Source organism: Cebidichthys violaceus, unplaced genomic scaffold (genome assembly GCF_023349555.1).
Source record: "Cebidichthys violaceus isolate CVI_PGR_0920_01 unplaced genomic scaffold, fCebVio1.0.p SCAF_3, whole genome shotgun sequence".
Lineage (NCBI taxonomy): Eukaryota > Metazoa > Chordata > Actinopteri > Perciformes > Stichaeidae > Cebidichthys > Cebidichthys violaceus.
Genome location: NW_027176483.1, coordinates 11,532,723 through 11,558,691, shown reverse-complemented (window position 1 = coordinate 11,558,691; position 25,969 = coordinate 11,532,723). Strand labels below are relative to the sequence as shown.

The window sequence follows — 25,969 nt, the reverse complement described above, 5'->3', positions numbered from 1 at the left end:
AGAACAATCCCTGTCTATCTTTACACTGGCTTCATAATGTATCGGACAGTAATTTCTTGTTTTGTTGTATGCAGACATTTAGCCCTGAATTCTTTACATTATGCATCACAGTAATGTGTGACATCCTGTGTGTCTATATTAGCCAGTGTGCTAAGATCCTTGGCCATTACATTCTTTATGGCCCCATAATTAAGCCTTGCTTTGTTCAGCCTCAAGCAGGCATGTATGTGTGACTTGTCATGCCTGTTAGATTGATGTGTTTGTTATTCAGTGATGGGACTGACAGTATCTCTTTGTGTTCCCTTCCCAAACACTCCCCTCAGGAATCAGAATTCCAGGAAACAGCATCTGACAGGTCGGACGGCAGGGAGACAGAGGATGGAGGGTTATCAGGTATGGAAAACAACACAAGCTTCCTCCTCTTTTCTCTCTCCGCTCCCTTCTCCACCTCCAGCTCTTGCACGCTGGAGTTGTTGAGCACAGATTTGACAATGGAAAAAGTTCTGGCTGGAGCTGTCCTCTGCTGATGGAAAAACAACTTAGATTTTTATGGGGAGAGGAACATATTTTGTCAAAAGAATTACTCTGCGTGTGAGGAAATGATCGGGTTCACACAGTTGTGCCCCCAATGTGTTAACGTGTCTTTATGAAAGAATAGTTGTTCCATAACTTGTCTGTTCATGAGTGATTAGGGAGACTTCTCTTTGTCTGTAGATAATAGTGATCCAGAGGAAAGGACGGGCATTCTGTGTGTATGACTTTGTGTGTGTGTGTGCAGTGTGTGTTCACTCACCTTGCCAGGATGTCTGGGAGGAGCTGAGTGCTGGCGGTTACCTTGGCGATGAGTCTTGGGGCAAAGCACTGGGAGGGGTGGAGGGGTACAAATGGGTAAAAGGATGGAGTTGAGTGCCCGATTAATAATGTGATTGGGTGTGTACATTGTGTGTCTACAAGCGTGGCTAAAATGTGAGTAGTGTGTAGTAGACCTACAGGAGAGGGTGTATAGCCCCATCTACAGTCAATCTCGCTGTCTTTTGTTTACTAACCCCATCTGATAATATTACAAAGAACGGATTTTGGGGGTGGGGGTTGGGAGTTAAAAACATCTCACAAAATAAAGCAGTCCAGCGCAAAAGCACACAAAACTATGACCTCAAATTTGACAATCTGAGCGATTTTGACACAACAAAGTTTCACAAAATATACCCTGTGCCTTTGATTATAAATCACATGTAGCCCATTTAAGGTGAAAGGAGGGCACTCTTCTCCTGTATGAAGGGTGGATCAACAGGCAGAATTAGTTAACCAAACACTGACATTAATGCTTTACTAACCCAGCACAGCGCTTTAGGTGCTTTTAAAGGATTAACTATGCCTCTGTGCCACAAGCACATGCACACACACTAAAAGAGAAAACAAGAGAACATCTGCTACATGAGGTCCTCTAAGAGTTGTAATATCCACACAAAGAGCACAGTAAGCCTGACAACTGAGGTCTCTTTATTCCAGTGACGGATATTTCAACAATGCAAGCACACTTTTGCCACCCCCCCTTACACTGAGGATAAAATGGGAGAGATTATGATGCACCAGGGGGTAATGTAAGTACAGAACCTCCTCTGTCTCTCTCTCTCTCTCTCTCTCTCTCTCTCTCTCTCTGACACACACATGCACACAATTGTCACACTGACCTTGATTTCCTGTGGTCATGGTGTGTGTGTGTGTGTGTGTGTGTGTGAGTGTGCGTGTGTGTGTGTGTGTGTGTGTGTGTGTGTGTGTGTGTGTGTGTGTGTGTGTGTGTGTTGTTGGATGGGCCTTCCTGCTCTCTGTGTTGTAAATCCTGCTTATTCAGCTTATTCACACAAACACGCAGACAGACAAACAGAGAGACAGACGAGTGGACGGACAGAGAGGGGAATACATAGCTCTGCTGTGTCTCCCAAACAAGCTTACCCAGGTCTGCTCACCTCCCGCATTCAAACTTAATTATTTGGGTCTGTTTTGTTTCCGCACAGTTTATGATTAACTTGAATGAATGACATCTACAATCCAAATAACCTGTTAGCTTATGTCCGTGCTGTGTGGGAGTACTTGAGTTTGCTTGTACTTTGTGCACATTCCAAAGAATAAAAGGATTTTATGGCTGTATTTAGAAACTTTACAGGGAGTAATGAATTACTGTGTAATCATGATAACAGTGTTCCTAATAGTTTGAACATATGTGTGGTGTATACGTTCCAGTGTCCAGCAAAGAGACACATATAAACTTAATGAGTCCATGGTCTGATAAAATAGACATGGTAAGTATTGGGAACTTTTGTCCAACTCTGTGGATATTTCACCCTCACTGTACTGTAACAGAGCCATCTGCTCTCGTTCCTGTTGGCAGTCATTAGGCTAAGTGGAAAGGCTCTGTACAGTAAAGCTCAATAAATCTGGGTGGCTTGACCAGTAATAACAGTCTCTGCGACAACATCCGAGGACTGCAGTTAAATGACTGTATCTTGATCTTTTTGCATGTGCTCACTTGCATGACATTCAAACACGGACACACATGCAGGCATGCGAAGGCAGGAAATGGCATGCAGTCTGTCATTTTCTCATCTGCTACGCTCAAGTTAATTGTTTTTCATTTAAATAGACAGGCATTTGTTGTCAAATTCACCTCATATGGCTAGTAGGAGTGTGGTAACAGACAGATAAGAGGAAAAGGAACTGTATGCCATCGTTGATTAAGTAAACAACAATGAACCACAGAGGGGCAGCCCTGAGAAAGTGTTAAAGTTGAATGAAAATTGGATTTATTACTCACAGTAATTATTAATGCTCAAGGGTATGTTTTATGTCTTTCTCTCTGCCAATACATTCATGACAAGGGAAATGTCTGGGTTGGTATTAAAAGAGACAGAGAGAATGAAAAGCATGACAGTGCATCAGCTGATTATAAAAACAGAGTCAGGGAGAGGGTTATGAAGCAAGGGAACAAGAGATTATTTCAGAAGTGCGTTGAGAGGCTGACGCAGCACTGATTTCACAAACCTCATCCAGCCAGGCATCATGGTGCATGTGTGTATGTGTGTGTGTGCGTGTGCGTGTGCGTGTGTGTGTGTAGGTGTGTGTGTGTGTGTGTGTGTGTGTGTGTGTGTGTGTGTGTGTGTGTGTGTGTGTGTGTGTGTGCATCTGTGCAGAAAGGGACACTGTGGTGTGAGTCATCCAGCAGTGATTGAATTAGCTGAACTTTGGCTGAACACTCACAGTGAAAAGAGGAACAGGGAGGAAAAGGAGAATGCATTACGTTCCCCCAACTGGTGAACACATCTCGGACACAGACAGGCTGACAGTGGGAGTGTCACCCAGATTTTATTAAAAGAATTATCCAGCTTTATTAATGCTACACAAACAGCCGGCACACACCGTCTTTGTAATGTGCACACAGCTCACAAAGTCGCATTACAGTTACCTATATGGCAATTTCATAATTGTGGAATATTACTTGAGTACTGAGTTTTATCTTGTGGTTGCTCCACCAGTGCACTGAGGTTATAAGCCCTAACTGTTGCTGGGGCAGACATGAGGGAGAACACAGAGTGGAAAGAATGCATTAAGTCTGTTTGGGGCGATTGAGAAAAAGAAGAAAATGGTGGCTTGATGTTAAAAAAAGAAGGGCTGAGGATTTCAACAAGTATCTCAAATTTAACCAGTGGGCTCTTGAACATACACTGCTTCAGCATAATAGTGGGTGTACTGCTGGTGTAAACCCACAGTCATTCACAAGTAGGTCACACACGATGGGGTGGTGTTTATGTACACTACAATTACATGCAATTATTTGCCATCTACTCCTTTCCTGTGCTGGTGTGATGTTAAGTGTGGCTTTACATTCTTCACAACAGCAGTGAATAAATTACGTTCTTCTTCAATTTACGTTATTATTGAGCAGGCTATACATCTCTTATTTACGTCTTTTCCAGAAATGAATATCCCTCAAACCTCTATGATAGGAGATTCACTATTATCAGTTTTAAGACCTGCCCTCACTCACAGGAAGGCCTCTCTGTCACCATGGTTTTCAGATAACTGCCATATCCTGTTTAAAGTGGAGGCCCTTGGAGGCCTGACAAAGAAAAAATAAAGGGGCCTCACATGCAAACCTAGATGCACACGTGCACACACATGAACTGTGGGAAACCCTGGGACGATAACAGAAACATCTGTCCCAGAAATTAGACTTCAGATACCAGCAGTGTGAGATAGAGAGGAGGGGGCAGGGAAAGCTGTCCACTTCCAGGCAGTGACACTGATCGAGGAAACCCCCCTTTAGCTCTACACACAGGAAGAGGCAACAACATGACCTTCAGGGTCCAAACCTGTCCGCTTCACCCAATCAGCCTTTATTTACGATAAAATGATTGTTTCTATATGCTGACATGTGTCCACACAGGTCAGTCGAGGGACAGATTAACGTTTTGAGCAGGCATCCTATTGTGTGCATGCATAACAGAACATGTATGTATTCAGAGTATAAAGAGCGCAGTGGTTTTAAGTGAATCTTTTCTAGAGCAGCAAAACCACTATTTGGGCGTGTCTCCGCAATGTAACTGTCCCGCTCAATCTTTTCATCTCGGTGGTGGTTTATAGGAAGAAGAAGTATGAAACTTCAACGGAAACCACTGACAGATGCAATATCACTGGAGAAGTTGCTAAACACGCAGGCCTGTTGCCATAGCAGTGAGGAAGAGCTTTTTGCCTGTAGAGATAAAGGTTTTATGTTTAACATGACTATAGTATAAATAACAGTGAAAGTGTTTGTTTAAGGTTAGACAACCAGTCTATCTAAAAAAAAAAATAGTCTGTCATGAATAGATGAGGTAATGTCTGTCATATTATTTTAGGTTAAGTTTTAAGTTTAAATGTAGTTTCACAGTTTTGGAAATACACTCAGTCGCTTTCTTGCCAGATGTTAGATGACAAAATGATTGTATTTACATTCTAGTTTTTGTACAGATTAGATAATGGGTCAATTGGTGAGTTTGAGAGAGCCATGCTAGGTGTTTACCCCTGTTTCCTCCTTTATGCTAGGCTAAGTTAACCGGCTGCTGGCTCTAGCTAAATATTTAGAGAGTGTTATCAATCTTCTCTTCTCTCAGCACTTCCCAAAATATCACACTATTGCTTTGCACAATTGAAATAGCATGGTGAGGATGGCTTGTAATGCAAGTGATTTTTGGGTCTGACCTTTGGGTTTCTCATCCAGCTTTTATACACACTGCATACACATCTGTTTCCTGCATGGTGGGAGCTCTGAGTGTGGTCTCTGAAGGGAGTGTCCTCTTAGGCGACCCTCATATGACTCATCCTATTGTGTAGCGCAACACTCTTAGTCACCCCAGTCTTAAATTATGAGAAGGTCCTTAGGAATGTTTTACTTCTCTGACAACCCCACCTCCCACATGTTTGGAAATTAAACCAGACCCGTGGGTCGTTTTCTGTTCTTTTTGTCATTTCCAGGAAGCCTACTCTGGAAATGACATGGCAACTTAGATCTTTATGCAACAGAGATTGAACCCAGAGAGATATAGTTGAGAAAGCTGTATGCCTCCTGAAATAAGCAGGGCAACGTAAACGACACCCTGAAACTATAGAGTTTCAGTGAGCCGATTTAACAGAAGGGTGGTGGATAAGCAGATCCACTGACCCTTCATCAGTAAGCAGATTACTCTTCATCACAAAGAATGCTTGGGATATTCAGTCTGCGACAATAACAGACAACTGCGTGAACTGTTGTGATCAAAGTGAAGAATTATTGATCTCTCCCTGAGGGCGTGCTGCAAACTTTACTTTTGAATTTGTAAAGAAATCATTTTTGATGGACACTAGTCACAAGTAAATACAAATGCCATGCAGCCAAACATTGTTTGAACCCACGGAATATATAGAGTAGAGATCATATGCTTACCAAAGATACCAAATATACATACAAATTGATGCCCAGCACATCTGGAATATTTCCACTTGACAGAATATTGTAGCCATACAAATCTTTGGTTTGAATATTTCACTATGTTTCAATGTCATATATGATATGATACCTTAAAGTTCCTTATAATGTATTTTTGTATTTATTTTGGTTACCTGGGGGCGACGCAACAAGTCGTAGACATAATGACATAAAGATGTTGTGGCAAACATGTTGCCTAATAGTACCCTAACAAGGGTGGCCAACACAAAACGTCCCATCTGAAGCTATGTTGTTTGTTCGCCTGTTCTTGGATATAAACAACTCATTCTACGGTAACGTAAACACAACAATTCAGATTTTCAGCTGATTATATACTAAAGAAAACATACTCATTAATACTTGTTTTTATTTTTGCCAATAGATACCCCTAAATACTACATTGGCCCTTTTAAGAGGTATATATGTAGTTATTTTAGTTATTGAAGCTTAAACAACATGTCAAATAAATCAATTTAGGTTAAAGCTCTAGCAAAACATATTATTATATTAAAATATATTGTAATATCACAAGAAATAATACAACATTTAGGAATAAAGCAGGGGCGTACAAGTAGCCCACTACTACATTTTGAAAACAGCAGACAAAATACGTCTCTTTACAGGACTTTTTTTTACAAATCACAGGCACTTTTCAGTAAGGCTGACACAGATGACATTTTTTTTGTTTGTAAATGTGTTTATTTGTGTAAGCGTGTGTGGGTGTGGACACCCCTCCATCCACGCCCCGCCCTGCGCTCGAGGAGTCCCCACTCGTATTGTTCAAAGAGCAAACGAAGATAGAGGAGGAGCCCTTGCGTGACGTCACTCCATCCCTCCCACCCATCTTAAATTTACATTTTTTATGGGTCCTGACTGAGTGAACGTGTGTGTGTGTGTGTGTGTGTGTGTGTGTGTGTGTGTGTGTGTGTGTGTGTGTGTGTGTGTGTGTGTGTGTGCGTGTGCTACGGCTACTGAGCAGTTAACAAAACCAGAGTCTCGCAGACACACCTCAAGCCAAGGATCCGGGGACCCACTAATGTGGCCTGAACCACTTTGTCATTTTAAATATTAAACTACTCGAGTTGGAGAAGTCGGGTCGGGGTCGACTTTGAGGTAGGTGTGTACATGTGTGTGTCTGGAGCTCGCGTGTGTTTTTTCGTGAGGTTGTTTCAAGAGCGCACTAACAAAAGCAGCACGTTTTAACTGGTCTGTCTGCTCCCGTCGGCAGAAGCAGCAGGTTTTGGGGTTTTTTAAAAAGTAACGAGGAAAAGAAAAGACCGCGGAGAGAGAGAATGAGATTGCAAAAACACAAACTCTTGTTTCATTGTCTCCTTTTGTTGCGGCGCATGACTGAAGCCGACGGGACAGTGGAGAACAAACACGTTGAGGTTGTTGTACAGCATGTACAGACTACAGTTACTTAGTAGCGGACTGATACTATTCATGCCACTTGATACTTTGTACCCTGGGAGAAGAATAGTAGGACAAAACTAATCTGTGTTTATTATTTCTGGTTTCGCTGAGGTGTTTTAGAGAGAATGTTATGGGTGTTTATGCCCCATGTTATGTTCACGTGGGATAATATAGTTGGAAATATCTGTACACAATCGTCTAAAATATAGAATCACACTCTTGTTTTTAAGCCATGTCAAGATTGATTGTTTACCACAAGTTTACATCAGAGGGCTTTACAATATGTACAACACAAGACTTGCCCTGCTTTTTTTGGTTCTGTTTTTCTTATTTGTTGCCATAGTTTATAGATAATAATGTAAAGTATTGAAATGAGGCCCATTTGTGAGACAAACGGCATCAGAAGAGACCATATTTTATGGATGAGCTGTATCTGAACGTATCATGTGTGAGTAAGAGCTTTGATTACTGGCCTCTGTGTCAAAGCACATGGCTTCAGTCAGAGCTGAAACACTGGCTGGTGCTGTCATCAGGTGCAAACACCAACTGTCATGTGAAGAGGTGTGTGTGTGTGTGTGTGTGTGTGTGTGTGTGTGTGTGTGTGTGTGTGTGTGTGTGTGTGTGTGTGTGTGTGTGTGTGTGTGTGTGTGTGTGTGTGTGCATTTGCATTTGCATGTGTTATATTTTTGACGTGGCAATGAGTCTCAGACTTATGGTGTTTATTTTTCAGTGCCATAAACTTTGTTAAAAAACCTCTGAGAGTTTACTGTCAAACTTTAACAAGAAGTTAAACAAACTGGGCTGAACCAACTCTAGCTCCAGCGTGTGTGTTTGATGGGTGGAGGGCGGACAGCAGCCTGGTGGACTGAGCAGCTTTAACACATGAAGTAGTTTAACTCTGGGTCATCAGATGTGCTCTGGTGAGAGGAGAAGTGACAAAAGCAGGTGGTGTGAATGAGTATTAGTTATAGTTATTGGTGCAGAGCTTTCAAAAGTTTTTGTGTGTGTAGGGAGGGGAAAGTTTCTCACACATGTGTTAGTCATTTAGAGGGGAGTTTGCTAAACCATTTACATCTGTTTTGTGATCTTTGAACCCCCACCTTCCCTCCTCTCTCCCTCCTCTCTTACGCTGCCTCTCTCGCTGTCTCCTGTTTCCCGTAAGGGCTGATGCTGTCACTGCGTGTGTGTTTGTGTGTGGTGGGTGTTACAACTGGAATGCTCTCTGCTCCATTATTATTGCACTCAAAGGAATTTAAAAATGTGAATGAAATGTCTGAGTTTCCATTCTATAATAGCATGTGTCCATTAGTGGTTCTGGTGCATTTCTCAGATGTATCATTACAGAATCTGAGTCCATGTCAAGGACTCAACCTGACCTCAAGAAAAGCAAGGTATTTGGGTCAGGAATGGGTGTGTGTGTGTGTGTGTGTGTGTGTGTGTGTGTGTGTGTGTGTGTGTATACACAGGAGGGCTAAATGGCAACCACATGTGTGTTGACAGTATTATCTCCCACAGTCCTGCTGGTCTGTCTGTGGGCACACAATCTTCATTACTCAGCAGAACGCATTGATCCGTTAGATCCACACTGCACGAGACAGTGTGAGCGTTTGTGCTGTGTGTTACTAGACATTTTGTTCACTCGCGGTGAAAGACTACCTTGTAGCGAAAATTCTTTTCCCCTGTAATGAGCCATGTAAACATAGAGTATGGTTTCAGAGGGTCTCTGCACTGAGAGTCCAGTCCTCATGGTTTGAGCAAAAACGTCTAGCCTGCAGGGAAACTGTAGTTTATAAAATGTTTTCTTCTGATACACCTTTTCTTACTCTAACTAAACAAACACACCAGTGTTCAGTGTTGTCTTAACACAAACCAGTACTTTTGCCAAATATAAATAGTGAACAATTGGAAAACTTATAACTTGGATCACAAAATATCTAATCAAAGAGTATGTAGAGGAGACCCAGGGGTTGCCTCAGTGTTTTATAGTGGAGGTGGGCCGCCTCCCCTGAAACAAAGACCACAATTACTAACATCATAATTAAAACACTTTTATGAAGTAACATAGTTGTAGGTGCTATTTCACACAGCAAGTGTCATATAGTTGAGTGTAAGGCTGTCATCTACTGACTTAACTGTGCACAGGACAAGATGTGTAGAATCTGTGTTGCACCACCTCTGCTAAACAATATCCAAACGCTACCTGCACATTTCAGCCTTATATGAGCATGGGCATAATTAATCTAGCTAACATGGTGAAGTGAAGTCATTTCTAAACAAACGAAGCGAATGCATCAATTCTATTGGTGCTGGTTTTATAATCTGATTTGGCAGTTTATGAAAGACACTGGATGTGTTACTGGCCCTCCGCATGCAGGCTGAATAAAATATTATGATGCAATGAAAACACAAGTGATGCAATCACAGATTCCTACAACATTGTGCTGTTGTTTTGTTGCCATGGTTTTATATTATGATGTCACGATTCAGGTATTGAGTTTCCTGAGAGGAGCTGGTGTGTGTGTGTGTGTGTGTGTGTGTGTGTGTGTGTGTGTGTGTGTGTGTGTGTGTGTGTGTGTGTGTGTGTGTGTGTGTGTGTGTGTGTGTGTGTGTGTGTGTGTGTGTTTCTTGGCTGTATGTGTGGTAGGTGTTGGTGGGTGTCAGAACATATGAAAGTCAGACATGCACAGGCTTGACTTTCTTTTATTTGAGCAGGCGAAGGACTTGATGTTGATTTCAGATAAGATACACGTACCAGAGACTATACACACACACACACACACACACACACACACACACACACACACAGAGACCCAGCTTCTCAAATAATCTCATTGATTTTCCTGCTGTTATGCTGGAGCTTCAATCACAATAAAGCCCCATTACTGTGCTGACCACTTTGCGTAGTCTTGGAGAATGGATGACACACACAAATGCATGCACACAGACTCTAAAGGCCTTCCTCCTTGCATCTTGTTAGGGTGAAGAATAGAGAGATTTGAGGTCTGAGCTGCATGAATTGGATGAAGCTCTTTGTAAGTCAGTATCAAGATATATGATCCTGTTTTATTACAAACACAAACATATACGCCCTCAGAGCCACGTCTTTCTGTCACAGCCTGATACGCAGAATGTATACAGGCTTTGGAAAGTTTCATGAGACAATGAAACTACATTGCCTCCTATCCCCAACTAAAAATATGCATGTACATACCGAGTATTTTGATTCATGTCAAGCATAAAGGATAGAATCAGATAGAACAAAGACTCTTCATTTAGCCTGCTTTCGAACACCTGGTTCCCCCATTACACGTGTGTGTGTGGATGATCCGCTTGCACCCCTGTGTGTCTGTCTGGCTAACTGTGGATTGTCTGGTTGCCCAAGGTAACAGTTGTTATTGGGGTTTTCTGTACTAGCGTGTAAACAAAGGAGAACCTCCCAAATCCTCCCCGGTGTGCCCCCCAGCCAATGAGAATTGAGCTCCCAGCTGGGCTCAGCCAGTAGACGATGAGAAGGGGCGTGACTCTGCTCCATAAGGAAAAAGCAGCAGTAAAGCACAAAGCTTTGAATCTGGAACTGGAACAGACAGCGGAGCCATAACAAAGACTCCTCCTTTATGACTGAACGGCACTTCACACTGCTGAGCCAGACAAAACGGCTGTGGCTTTTTTAAACTATGTGGCTTTTACACCACTAAGGACACAGAAATTGTAACTGCATTTAAAAGGCGGATGTGTGTGAGGAATGTGCAGTATACGGGCACATGTTTACATCTACAGGGTGAGGAGGAGCCACATGAAACATGCTTGTGCTCTGTCTATAATTTGACCTCTAAGGGTGTGTCTATGTAGCAAAAACGTCTAGATTCTGTGCATCTGTCTCAGTCCACCTGTTCTCATGAGGCCTATAAATATAAATACAAGACCATGTGTCGTTGTCAGCTGTGAGAGAGTATAGACCAGCCTTTTGTATTGGACTGACAGGTGTGTCCCCAAAATGTACCCCCTCCCCAATTATTCAGGACATGTGTTCAGAATTTGGTTGGAGTAAGCACTTTGATTTTAACCTTTTTAAGAAAAAGTGCACATGGTGTGCACATGGCAAATCATTCTGTCCCTCAAAGATGTCACTGCATTAATATAGGTCTCTGGCAATGTGTCTGTGTACGTGTGTGTGTATGTGCCCCTACATGTATATGCTGTTGTGTGTCCAAAGTAATAATCACTTTGCAGATTCATCACATTCCCACTGCGTGACTCAAAAGTGGTCTCTGTGCCTTTTCAATCCACCCCATTCATTCTGTAATCTGCCTCAGCCTGTGGCTCCCAACGCGTGGCTACAGGACTGCACATGAGCCGCCGCATTAAATGCCTTCAGTCACTGTGGAGTACAAACTGTCAACACAATTCAAAAGGAGAGATCACAGTATAACATGATCAGTTTGTGCTTATTTGAATCATCTTAACAGCAAAAGATGTCGGTTACTCTTCATCCAAACACGTTGGGTCATGTCGACTAACAGATACTTGCTCGGCTTGCTATCAACTCTTTAAAAGCCAGATATGGAAGCAGTCAAACTCTCATTTTAGTCGGACAACACCAAATGCAGCCGCTGTGGTTAGCCCACAGATGCAAGTCACGAAGAGGGATGGAAAGTAACTCGGACACAGATTTAAAGAGACAACTGTTTCCAAGCCAAGATCACAACACTGTGATTTCGATTAGACCCCAGAACCAAATTAACATTGTACATACAATCATTGCCAAAGTGATGAATGTGTGTTTTGTTTTTATCATAATGCAGAATATGAACGCTTTTGTGCAGAACATAGACATGAGAAGTCTATAAAGGTTCCTCTATTTCAGCCTGTTATCCAAAATTATAATTTCATCCATACAAAAAAAACAAAGGCCTTTGTGTGATGAGATAGTTTTTACTTTAAAGCTGGCGTGCCAACTCTTACATATAAATAATCGTCCGTTACTTTCAAGCCCTTGCCGGACAAATTCACACGTTGCTGATTCAGCCTAACGCTGTCAGGGAAAGCTCACTGTATTTTGCAGCGTACCGGAGTTGTAGCGTCTGGTGTCTTTGGATACTTTCCAGTGCTGGTGCAACGGTAATGCGTTTCACGTCATCTTGAACCAGCCAGAGCTGAAGGTGGGAAGGGAGGGAGATCATAGCGACTGAGCAGCAGCTTGGAGTGTGACAGAAGCTGTGGCAGAAAATCCTTCCGAAGTGGAGGCTCCAGATAAAAAAAGACTGACGTGTTTTTGTAGGCCAACTCCTTTTAAAAAGTAAAAAAACTAACATTAAGCTATAAATGAGATGCATCAAGGTTTCATGAGCGTAAGTGTACACGTCGAGGCTGTAAAGGCAGACTAGTCGGCGTGATGACATTTTGTAGACTCATTTAGGCACTTGTTAGTAACCACATTTTTTAACTCCCGTTAAAGCTTAAGAATTTATGAGAGGGTTATCTACTGATGTATTTTATATTGTAAAACAAAATGTTAAAATCGTGTTAAAAACGTCTAATTTAACTAATTCTGGTTTTAGGACTCATTCCTGCAGCACTCTATGAAGATAGAACACAGAGGCAGAGTGATGCAAAAACATCCACTGAAAGTCTTTTTCTTTTTACAAACACATGTAACGGTAAACATACTTGATAAGGATTGATTGGATTTGTTTCTGAAGAAAACTATGAAACTAGACTGCTTCCCAATGACCGCAAAGATGTTTATGCTGTATATACGCCAACACCAATATGTCTGCAGTAAGCTGTGTTTACTTTTCATCATGACAGTCTACAGAGCCACCCAGTACTCCCATAATGACATCAAGGTTTTAAACACACACACACACACACACACACACACACACACAGTACAGCTCACGCCCCCCTCACACGATGTACTATGTGTTTTTCATTGTGTGGGTGTTTGTTCATGCTGCACATCTGTGCTTTATGAACCCTAAAACCCTGATTGTAAATTCCCATACTCTCGCATCTCCCCAGTGACATCATCACATTGTGGGAGCGGAGTGGGTGCTTTGAGAGGTCAGTACACGATGAGGCCCCAGAATTCCCCAGCTCCTCTTCTCCTCTGCTCCAGCAGACCCCCACTCCGAGCCAGGAAATACAAAACAGATCTCAAACCCCCAAACTCCTGAGCATGCTATTGAGGAACCATTTCCCTCTTTCCCCCTGTCTTTCTTTGTTTCTCCCTTAGATCATCTCATAATGAAGTCCTCTTTAGCCAAATACCGTGAACGTTAGATGTGTTAGTGAAGTATATTTAGACTACAAACGGTCACATCTTCATTTTCTGCTCTACTCTACCACTCTACTCTACCACTACTGGTAGTAAGTATACATTTGAGCCATTTACTCAAAGTCGAAACTGAAACTCTTGATAGCATTGCGTACAGACAGAAACGTGTGCTTGGCCCTGACTAGCTCATGGTGTTCATGTTTTGGCTGCTTCTTTCTTTAGCATGCACTGCAGCTCAGTTTTTCCTGAGGGGAACTCACACATAATTGTGCTTACACATACACATTCAGTTGTAGACTGAAAACAAATGCTCTGGGTGTGGGTATTTCTTTTTGTTGATACTGACTTTGAATGTGTTTGTAGGTGTGAGTGACGAGAAGAAAGTGTGTTTCCATTGTTTGATTCTGTGCTCTAGAAATATGTACGTCACTGCGCTGCCCACCATGATTTATGTGTCGTCACGAGGGGAGGCTTGTAAATGACCACGTACACACGCAGGCTTTCCGGGAAATGACCTCATCGTCACATCTAGGCCCCCGAACTCTCAGCTTCTCCTTCACTTTCTCTCACGCACGCACGCACACACACACACACACACACACACACACACACACACACACACACACACACACACGCACGTGCGCACACATACACACACACACACCCCGCTCTCCCTCCCCCATTACCCCACAGCTGTCAGTTAAAAACTCATCTATCTGTGTGCTTTAATTAGGGCCTCCCCTATTTATGGCTGAATGGCCGCTTCATTAACAGAAACGCTAGGAGACGCACACTCAGATCTGTACAGCTTGTAACACGCAGTGAGTGGAGGAAAGGGTGTGTGCGTGTATGTGTGAGAGAAAGAACAGGGTGTGGGGGATGCTTTAGGGGTATTGATGACGCAATTTCCCCTGAGGGGTGGACCTCCCATCTGTGAGTGGATAGACAGGATCTGGCCACAAAAAAAGGATACAGAGTGAACAAGAGGAGCTATATGGGACAAGAGGGAGATGTAGGGACAAGAGAGCGGATGGTGATTGAAGTTTTAAGAAAATGTTACATATTTGGTCTTTAGTGTTTGGTGGAAATATACTGCGAGTCTGATTTAAAGCCAGCTGCTCTTGTTTTTTCTTCACATATGAATATGGGCAATTCTGTTGGTGTGTCAGCTCTCCAAAATGGCAGCTAATATAAGGGCAAAGTCATGGATTACAAAAGTCTAGTTTAGTATTCATTCTATGGAATTGCTTTCTAAGCTTTCCGTTAAAAAAATGACTCTGCTCTTTCAAATTTCAAGTCCTTTTTTTAATGTTAGACGTTAGTGTCCATGATCAGCATATATCGACTCGGATACTCATATGCTGATCCATGCTTTTTCATAAGCCTGCGTACCTTTTATGCTGGATACTGTGGAAAACAAATCCTGGCTGGCTGATGATGGAGTGGGTGTGGTCAGCCATGTGTTCACAACCAATGACAGTTAAAGGATCAACCCCACTCCATGCAGAGCTCTGGATGGTCTGTGCCCGTATCCTGGAGGAGAACAGGGGGGTCAGATGGTGAAGCAGGCCACCAGCTGCTCTCCTCGCCTTCATTTTCTCTCAATCGGGTCTGCAGCAAGAAGAAGGCCACTGTTATTGACTCATGAGAGCAAACCATGTCATGTTGTATTTCCCAGTCTGTCCATCTTGGCACTGATCCCAACACAAAGTTATCGAACTCCTCTTCCACTTTAGTAACAATCCACTTTTTGCAATTGTTCCTCTTTCCTGTAGTATTCACAGTATTGCTGTCTGCTTCCTAGCAGTGAAATCAAAGAGAAGGGCTGATAATGGCCAACTTAGGTTCTCCGAACCCCCCCCGTCATTAGTCTTTCTGCCCATCTGTGCTCTTCACTGTTGGGTTAGACGAGGAAGAATGCTTTTCATGCATGCATATCAGACTCTCTAGCTGCTGAATGTTCTTCTATGTTTTGCAGCTTGACTTGTCAACAGTTAGTTATCTGAGCTTTTGTACTGAGGAAACAACACTACGATGAGAGGAAAAAAAACCACTAATGTTGCGGGCTGAAGAAAACATAAACGGTGAGCTGAAGTGAACTGCAGAGTCAGGTGATATTTCTCTTTGGACTTATAACTACGAGCAACACCTTTCAAATAGTCATTTGATCCTTTGTTGGTAAAGAAATACTGATTATAAATGCTTTTAAGGCTGAACGAAATGATTGTATTTCGGTTGTCTAGAGTACCATCAGTGATGACCATTGGAAGACTTCAGACTCTCAGTGTTACTTGGCAGCAGCTCCTTCCTGTCCCTGAATGCTGTGTCACTAAATGCAGAGAGGGTGATGGCAGGTCTCCATGGCGACTTAGAGAAGATGACAGTTGAGGGGGAAATTGAGAAATGAGTCTGTATTATGAATGTAAGTCTTTGTGCGTGCTCATATAGCAGAGCTGGCCGGTGGTAATGCAATCAGTTGGCACAGTGCAGGCACTCTTATCCGTCCAAGATAAGTCATTCTACCAGCTCTAATGCAACCTGCCACTGTGGGACACACACGCACACCACAGCAAACATGTTTATCAAACACAATCATCCAATTACTTCCTTTTTTAAACCTTAGAAGGGAAAAGCTGCAAAATGCACCTTTTTATTTTGTGTGTGTGAGCATTATATGACTGATATATTATTCAAAATGTGTGCGTTTAGTTTCAGCCTCTATGTGGATTTAACTTTCAGTGCCACCTTTTTAGCTTTTTGGGGTTGTTTTCTTACATGATTGATCTGATCTTTCCTTTTAGCTGCAAGATTAAAACCATGTGTCATTTCACGGTATATGAGATCACAGTCACGAGGATAACAGGGAGTGAGTGAAGTCTTCAACTCGCCACCTCCCTCTTCTCCTCGTCTGACCCACTTTTTCTTCTTTCTTTTCCATTGTTTTCACCAACTTTCTTCTCATTTAATCCTGTATTGCTTGGACATTTTGAATCCTCTAAATGCTGCCCCATTTCTCTTGGACATAATGGAGATCCAGGTCTTTTGGATGCTCATTATCTGTCTGTCTGTCTGTCTGTGTGTGTGTGTGTGTGTGTGTGTGTGTGTGTGTGTGTGTGTGTGTGTGTGTGTGTGTGTGTGTGTGTGTGTGTGTGTGTGTGTGTGTGTGTGTGTGTGTGTGTGTGTGCCTGTCTGTTGTCTGTGTTCTCAGGCTGTGTTTCCACAACCAATAAACAAACTGTTTTAATGGGATTCCTGGAAGTATTACCCCTAAAACTGTGTAACCGTAACGTGCTTGGAGGGTCGCTTCCATAGAATTTGGTTTGTTTATAATATAAATATAAAAACTATATGTTGACTGCTGTTTTGCAGTTCTTAAACCCACACAGAAGACACCTGTAGAAAGACAGCTCTTGATGCATTAAATGCAGGTCTTTATCTGACCGACAGTCGAGCATGTTAACTCGTTTATCTGTATATTTCTCTAAAGGTGTTGGACTTTTAACTGATGAGTGAAACATGTTGTCTATATACCCTTCAAGTAAAACGAGACTCCCTATAACATGCAGAACCACCAGTGATAAGGCAGAATTTAACAGGCTCCGAGGCTCTAATTTGAGGCTGCAGGTTTCCTTTGAACTCCCTATGTCACTTCCCCTCTCCCTTGGGGCACAGAGGAAGTAGGAGCAGATGTGTTAAGCTAACGGACACTTTGACAACACTGCCAGTCTGTAAGTTCCTCTACCCCCTACTACCGGCTTTAACAGAAACCGCCTTTGATGTACACAGCACCTGTGTGCTTGCACGCAGCCCTCAGTTACAGCCAAAAACTGTTCTGCCCACCTCTGCCATCTCCTGCATGAACACTGTCACCGTTGTGTACCTGTGTCACAAAATACGTCGTGTCTGGCATGTTCCGAACAACATTCTGGCCTGTAATGTAGCATGTAGGTGAAAATATCTAACTAAACTGGTACATCTCTTATTTATTTTCCAAACTTAACCCTAAATTTGTTACTTAAGATGATTCTTTCCTGAATTTACTATGTACATTTTAAGATTTGTGTTGGCCACATGGGTTAGTAAACACATTTTTTTGAAAGATGAATAATCTGAGATTAGAAGGGATTACCTATCCCTGTGACTGTAGATGATAACCAATTGGAAAAGCAGTAATTACGTATGTCAACATATTTGCTATATCCATCAAGAGTATTATTATGTTATCTCTCCCCCTTTGTTCAGCAGTGTGCTGCCACAAACCATGTTTATCTTAGGCTTCTTTGTTATGTAACTGACACGGTTTAGTTTCTGGAATGCAAGAATGTCGACCTCTTGTGGTGTCTTTAACTCATTACACCAATCCTCTACATGTATGTTTTGATTCTGAGGACACACTCCCCCCACCTTTGTGTCTAGCACGTGCAGTAAAATGCGTCTTTGGCACCACTGATGAATGTGATTGGCCCACTCCGGTCCCAAAACTTGCCTCCATGTTTTCAGTCTTCATCAGTCACCGACACCAGACTCTCACTCACAGGCATTTGAGAACATGATTGTTTATAAATCTGAGTCATTCCTCAGACCGTGGGAGAAAAAATGCATGTGACTTTGCTATCTAATCTCAACTGATTTTGTGTACGATGTATACCAATTTACTCCTCTACTCTTCTATATGGGAGTATATTACCCACAAGATAAAAATGTCAAGAAGTTCTTTACGGTGACGAGCAAGAATATTCAGAAAATGGTTATAAACTCTTCTTCGCCTCGTGATGTATGTTGAAAGTGAGTGGGAGGGAGTAGGTGAGGGAGGGAGCAGAGAAGGAGGGGGGGAGGGGGGGGGGGGGGGGGGGGGGGGGGGGGGGGAGCAGGGGCAGGCAGTGTGAGCATAGCTATAAAACCGACTTTGATCTCCAACCAGCTCAGTAGCAGACAGCTGTGCAGGACAGAGCACCTCTCCTGTGTGAGGCTCTGCAACAGACTGATAAACAGGACAGCGAGTTTTAAAAGCTTTTTCTGGAAAATACATTCAGGATCAAAATAGCAGCAATGACGACAATGTTCAGATATTCCGTCTTTCCTCATCTTCAGGGTGAGTTAAGCCAAGATTGAATTTTGTGCAGTTTTTGTCCTACATGTGCTAAATATGATTTTAAACTCTTTTTTTATTGTTTTGTCAAATATTATTCTGTTCTCGATTCAGTTGGTTAGATCAAAACTTATTTGTATTCTTTAAATTGTTCATTTATAAATTCCTGATCATTCATTATTTTAAATGCACCATGTGAGCCATCAAACAGATACAAATTGGATTATTTTCATTGAGATAAGCAGTGTGGGGAACAGTGGCACTTAGCTTCTATAAAAGTTTCCTACTGTTGTGTTATTGTATGTAGCCTGTGATAAACATGAGGCATCTTGCTGTATCTCAGTTATTTCTCAGCGTCATAATGAGCTGATAGGTGACCCTGTGGTCCGGAGATAGTAGATCTCCACACATGAGCTGGTTAAATTTCTAATAATTGAAGAAAATACTGAACAATGGATTGAACCTTTTGGTGTGTATTGAAATATGTACATAACTATGTGCCTGTAAGATATCGATAGTACTGTTCTGATTAATTTCTTCATTATAAAGGGGAACGAAATGTTCCTCTTCACTCTGTGGGAACAATTATGTAATTCCAGCGCTGAGTCCTTATCACTATAGAGACGATTCAAAAACTCTGTTGACAGAGGGTCAGACAGATGCTCATATCACAGGTTGAAAGGAGAAAAAAATAGACCACTGAAAATTAAAAACACAGATTTGAAGACTCCTGTCACCACTGCATTGTTGCATTCATGTCTTAGTGAGATAGTGGTCAAATTAAAGCATCTGTACTTGTCTCTGTTGATTCAGATCCGTGTGACCCTGGTCTATCGCTGTCACCAGGGAGGAGTGTCATGGCGGAGCCCGACTACCTGGATGGAGACTGTGATGAGCTCATCAAACCTAAAAAGCTGATCAACCCAGTCAAGACCTCCCGTAATCACCAGGACCTGCACCGAGAGTTGCTCATGAACCAGAAGAGGTCAGTAGACAGAAAAATACACCTCCAATACCTTTCTCCCTTTGTGTTGCCTGGCAAACATGCATAGTAATTCCCAGGTTACTTTTAAGGAAAGGATTCATATTTTACAATTAGCAACCGGAAGTTTTGCCACGGTTTATAGCACATGAACAAACTCAGATCAGTGTTCAACAAAGATGGCAACATTTCATGGTTTATTCATTTATTGGGTGGTAAAATACAACATCAATATCAAGTCTGCCCCTATTCAGAACAGATTAGACAGGGGGAAACAATACAGTGTCCAGATCCAGGCTAATTTACTTACTAATGGAAGATGAGTTATTCCAGTAGCCCTGCTACTTTCTTGTAATTGGTCTGATAGTATCCATGCAGACTGTACTGATACTTCTGCAGTGTGTCACTGTTGTTGACTTCACTGGTCCCTTCAACCTCCAGCAGCAGCAGCAGCAGTATTATGTAAAGCACAGGAAATAAAACTTTCATGGTGATCTATTATATAAAAGTGCATTAGTGTGTCAAAAATTGGCTATGTAAAGGTCACGCAGATATACTCTCCAGATGGTTAAACCTGGTCTGGCTGCTGATACTAATACTGGATCATACAATACAGGATTTAATGCGGTCCATGTGAGCATCCATGCATCAGTAAACATGCGTACTGGGACCTGAGATCACCCTTTTGACACTCAATGTTTGTAATTTCTCTCACCAAACAGCGGTGGCAGCTTTGTGCCTGAGCTATAAATAGCTACGTAAACACACATGCTGTTGACAGCTGTTACATCACAGCAGCAGTGATGCTCTGTCCTAAACAGGTCAAACAGTGAGGTGCTTTTGTAGTGATGGAGGCAGGGAATTAATGAATAATGGGAAGAGGCCAGGATGGGCAGTATAGGGAGGCCATACAAGAAATGTAATAAAAAAAAATATTAGAGAAAAATTCAGCTCCAAAGGCTGCAGAATATTGTTTGTAGTCGTCTAGACGGAGAATGTCCTGCAGTATCAGAAGTCCATGAGATAAATCTAGTGGGCTTTTGGGGGGATATACTTGTTATGTTTGGGCTTTCTATCGTGTACTGAAAGTATGGAAAGCTTGTCTGCATGCATAGTGGATTAGTCACGCTGATGAGAGAGAGTGGGGAGGGTGGATGGATGGATGGATTGGCTGCATGAAGAGGAAAAAAAATGTGTTATGTAATCAAGATTACAAAACATTCCTAGCTGAGGGCCTTTCTCTGCCGTTGCTACCTTAGCTGTGATGACTCTTCCTGTACGCACACACGCACACACAAAGTATTTACAGAATTTCAGAACTTCAACCGCCAAAACTAGGGAAGCATTTGAGCAGATGGAGATGTTGATGTGTGAGATATTGAACACACATTCTTCCTAGTCTGCTAGAGGGTGTGCACTCATGGGAGGGGGGGTCATGGATAGGAGGGTCTGTGATTATGTAAACGATGCCTACTGTGAAAGGAGAGTAGAGTAAGCATCTTTATAGCCCGTCTTAGTGCCTTCATTGACCTTAACCCTGCTCCCTTTCTGCGCGTGCTGTTCAGCCCGACTCAATCGCATCTTTTACCCTCTGCTCTGCTTCAGCACGTCAAGTGCTTTCTGTGAGGAAAACCAGGGCATTTAACTGTAGCCGTGACTTGAGATAAAGTAGGGCCTTGTTGTAAATTAACTCCCACTCCTTCTTGGACCACCGTGGGCCCGGTTATGCAATCTTCAGGATTTAATAATGCATTTAATTAAGACATTGTTGTTGCCGAACTGCAGTCAGGTAAGCACGCTGCTTTTTCTTTGAAGAACGGACGCAGCCTGTGCAGTCACACTTTCATGACGAAAGGAAAATGATTAACTACGAGGAAAGTAATCTGGATAATATGGTTTTAAATTGAATTAATCAAGGGCTGCAGCATGTTTTTTTTGACTGCCTCAGTCCTTTTACTGCTCTTGATTATTTCTATTTTTTCTCGTGTGTGGCACTTTATTGTGCCTCCCTAATCCTTTGTGGACTTTGCTGTTTACTGGCTTCAGCCTTTTCTAGCTGACTCCAGCCCATCTCTGTTCCCCTCAGTCTTAAGTAACCCTTCTCCCAAGCCTCGTCCTCAGCCCCCACCCTTCTCTCTCGTAATTTGGAGGAGTTTGTGGCATTACGTAACATTTGGTATTTTTTGCTGTTCTTCTCAAGTCACGCTCACACTTTAAGATGTCCCTTTTTTGGAATGTTGCTGCACAAACAACAATCTGTCTGGTTTGCTACGGACTTATCACCCCAACACACCTTCCATGTGAGGAACAGTTCCACGTTGGATAGTTTAAGATATGGTTTGATACATTGGGATTGTTTTGGTACTTAAAATAGGGAAAGAAAATGAGAAAAGGCTCTTGGTTTTAACCCTCTTTTCCGAAGTCAGTCCAATACTGCCAACCACCACATACACAGAAATGTGGAACAAACTGAGATTGGGGTCAGAATTAGAAACTTTTCCAAAAACGCAACTGACTGTTTAATCCAGAAAATCAAATACAGATCTGCACGTCAAACTAGAATGAGGACATGGTCGTCGTGTGCTACCCATGAACGTGAATGCTAATCTCCCTCTGAGTACATGCTGTCTCGCTGGTTCTGCGCAGGGGTCTGGCTCCTCAGAACAAACCTGAGCTCCAGAAGGTTCTGGAGAAGAGAAAGAGAGAGCAAGTTCTCAAGGCTCAGAAGGAGGAGCAGGAGGCCCACAAGAAGAGGAGCGACCTGGAGATAGAGCTCATGAAAAGACAACAGAAACTAGAGCAGGTAAATGATTGAAAGCATATATAAATATGAACCGTCACTTAGATGGATGCACATTGCTACTGTATATGATCACAAGCAAAAACCAGCATTAAAGTTACCGCCTGGACCTTGCAAGCTGAAAAAAAAGATGCATCAACAGATTATCACCTCTATAATTTGTTTAATCTGAATTTGTCAATGTCTGTGTGGTTTTACAGCTGGAGGTGGAGCAACAGAAAAATGAGGAGGAACAGGAGAACACCCCTGAGTTTGTGAAGATGAAGAGCAACCTGCGCAGAACCAAGCAGGAGGCTGACGGGGAAGAACGGACCACCTAAAAACCAGCCGGGGTGTCTGGGTCTGGCTGATTGTGCGCGTGTTTGAGAACACGAAGACTTCAGGAGTGTGTGTGTACAAAAGAGTGTGTTGTCTGGTGCTCGGCGGTGACCTAACCGCGGTCCAAGAAGCACTTCCTGTCTTTCCCAACCTAGCTGTTCCTTCCCGCAGTGAGGAGAGACTTTACAGACTAAAGACCCCCGTCTGCTTGTGCCATGGACCGCCAGTACTCACCTCTGCGCCTCGCACACATCCAGCGGCACAGAGCACCCCCTGCAGGAGGGACCTAACACAGACATGTTTCATGCTAAACGCCTTCCAACGAGGGCGAACAAGCTTCCAATGAGCTCTGATGGAGAAAACAACCAACCAAACACACACACACACACACACACACACACACACACACACACACACACACACACACACACACACAGGAGTTTTCATCCCCTCTGTTTTCACTCCTCTCTCCACAGCAAGCTGTCATTTCTCTTTACTGTTATCAATGTTGTTATCGTTGTTCTCATCTTTAGAATCACATAAGGAAAAGTGGACACTGGATGGACTCTTAAAGCTGTGTAATGTAAAAGCCAAACAAATGTGCTTTTGTTATTTATGTTTGTAGCTTTTAGCCCAGGTATAGGGGAGGACATTTTTAGTCTTTCTGTATTTTTGTTTGTTTTACAGCATAGTTTATGAAGCCAGAACAGGACAAAGGGAGTGTATGGTTGTGTGAAACACTCACGTTTGCTATATTATTATTTTTTATTCCAAACATGCCATTTCCTCAGCTAATGCAATTTTGAGCAATAGTAGAACTCCCAGGCATGAGAGTGACCTTTTCTTTATATATTCTGTTGTTTTGTATAAATAAAAGTGTTAATTAATAAATAATTTAAGTTTTTGTTAGGGTGGCCTGTAAGAATAACCCTTGAGCCCTGTCTGATCAGTTTTTGTGTGATTTTATGAGCAAAGGACTTGGTGGGACGCATACACATGTAGGCCACCTGTCACAAAAAGATAGAATTAAGTAGTAGTTCTCGGGTTCTGTGTGGCTCCTGAAACAACTCTGATAAGAGTCCGGGAACTTAATCACTGCAGTATTTTGTCTTTATAAACAATGGAGCCATAGATGTGCAGACAGATATTTTAAGTCAATGAATCTGAATAAAAGTGGCCGTTAACTGCAAAACAATGTGTGGGTCTCCAAGGGATGATAGTTATTATTCTGATGGGAAGAAGCAGATTTATGACATAACCCTGTGTTCTTCCTCGGAATCTTCTTTCAAATAAACATAATTTTAACACACGTTCATTTTTATTTTGTGTGCTTCTGGAGTCTGTGGATTTGTTATCTAATTAATAGCTGTCTTTATTTTCTAAATGGAACATTATCCAAAAATATCAGCAAAGCGGTACGCCTATCAAACAGCTTATTGCTGTGGTATTTAGACTGAAGATGATGTTGGTTTTGCTCACAGGCTGCAACAGTCAAATGTTGAGATGAATAGTATTTGGAACAACAACAGGGTTGGTCGTTGGGTAGCAAAGTAGGGCATGCATTGTGTGGTGTGGGGACTCCGGTGCACATACCACGTTGTGGGGGAGTGAGAAAACTGCTGACGATGGTCAGGTAATAGGACATTTGTTAGATGAAAGGAATTCAGTGTGCTTAAATGATTGTAGTAAAACAAGATAATATGTCTATACGAGTCTGTGCTTGATCTTACATTGGTTTCAAATAACATTCCTCCAATATGTGACTAGAAAATAAACCAATAAGGAACCGTAGGTAGTGACAATTATCCAGTCTTATGTAAAATAAACACTCATCCAGTTAAAAGGGGCACTTACCAAAGATGAAATATGCTTTATTGTATTAAAACATAAGTGCAGGAGGATTTAATTCATTATAAGTACTGTATAAAAAAAATAGTAGCTGCAGCATTCTTTGATGTGGAAAAGATGTATAGTATGTTATTGAAGGAAATGCTTCTGATTAAATTACACTTAATGGGAACTGGAGGAAAAGTTTTTAATTGGGACTTTTTCAATAAGTGAACTATCCAGGTAAAAGTAACTGAAATATCCATATAAGGTAGAAAATGGGACACCGCAGAGGAGTGACATAAGTCCTATACTATTCTTAATTAGGATAGATTATATATTTTTGAAAATGTATCGTTAGATATGGGAAGATCATAATTTGCAGATGACGGGGCTTGGTTGAAAAGAAGGAGACATTTGGGTCGTATAGTAAATAAATTGTCAAGAAGAAATTAAGTTGAAATGTGAGGGGGAGACATGGGGATTTAAGTTGTCAGTAGAAATAAGACGAGCAATGTTCTTATTAGCAAAATTAATATAATACTGTGTGGAAAGAGTATAGTTTGTCTCCAGATTATAATGGGGAAAGTTAGAGTAGTAATACAATCATGAGTAAAACAGAACCCAAACGGATGTGACTTCTTTGTGAACACTGATGCCATGTACCATGAAGGCACAATATGTTTGGGTCAGCTTCTTTAAGGGAGCAGTCAGGACGGTGAGGTGATAATATGACAAACCGAACGCTGTAGGGCAGAGGTCACCAACCTTTTTGAAACGGAGAGCTACTTTAAGGGTAATGAGTAGTACGAAGGGCTACTTGTTTGATACAAACTTCCTGAATAACAAAGTTGCACAGATCACCTCTTAATAACAACAATAATAATATATGTGAAGAGACTGTCTGATCACATGTCAATGTTAATTATTCCGCACAATAATTATTAACAATGATTGTGTATTTTGTTCAAAAATATTTTTTTGTACAAATTATCACTTCTAACATGTTTTAGGAAATCATTAACTGTCATATTTTCAAATCATGTCTGGTTTGTACCAACCACTACCTTTGTAACATTTTTGAACAAATCATGAACTCTGTCCCATGTTTATACAAATTATCAATTGTGTAAGATTATAAATCAACTCTTTCACATTTTTAAATGAATCCTATTACATTATTACTCATCACAAAATGTTGGGAAGTCTGGGTCACCTTTGCATTGTGCAATGAAGCCTGCATGCCGGCCCGTCATAGCGGGAAC

The 25,969-nt window shown here is 41.9% G+C and overlaps 1 protein-coding gene across 4 annotated transcripts; it reads left to right on the top strand.

Moving 5' to 3' along the window:
* The first annotated feature begins 239 nt into the window (after positions 1 to 239).
* On the top strand, positions 240 to 24,187 carry LOC137881213 (protein FAM107B-like). 4 transcript variants are annotated; one of them, XM_068723026.1, is made up of 4 exons: positions 240 to 393; positions 19,591 to 19,762; positions 22,406 to 22,562; positions 22,760 to 24,187. In XM_068723026.1, exons 1-4 carry the CDS (start codon positions 240 to 242, stop codon positions 22,877 to 22,879), a joined length of 603 nt encoding a protein of 200 aa, XP_068579127.1. In that variant the 3' UTR covers positions 22,880 to 24,187. The 4 variants fall into 4 exon arrangements, with proteins under 4 accessions (XP_068579127.1, XP_068579130.1, XP_068579131.1 ...); XM_068723029.1 differs by lacking the exon at positions 240 to 393 and adding an exon at positions 6,862 to 7,111; XM_068723030.1 differs by lacking the exon at positions 240 to 393 and adding an exon at positions 6,862 to 7,115.
* Positions 24,188 to 25,969: the final 1,782 nt, after the last annotated feature.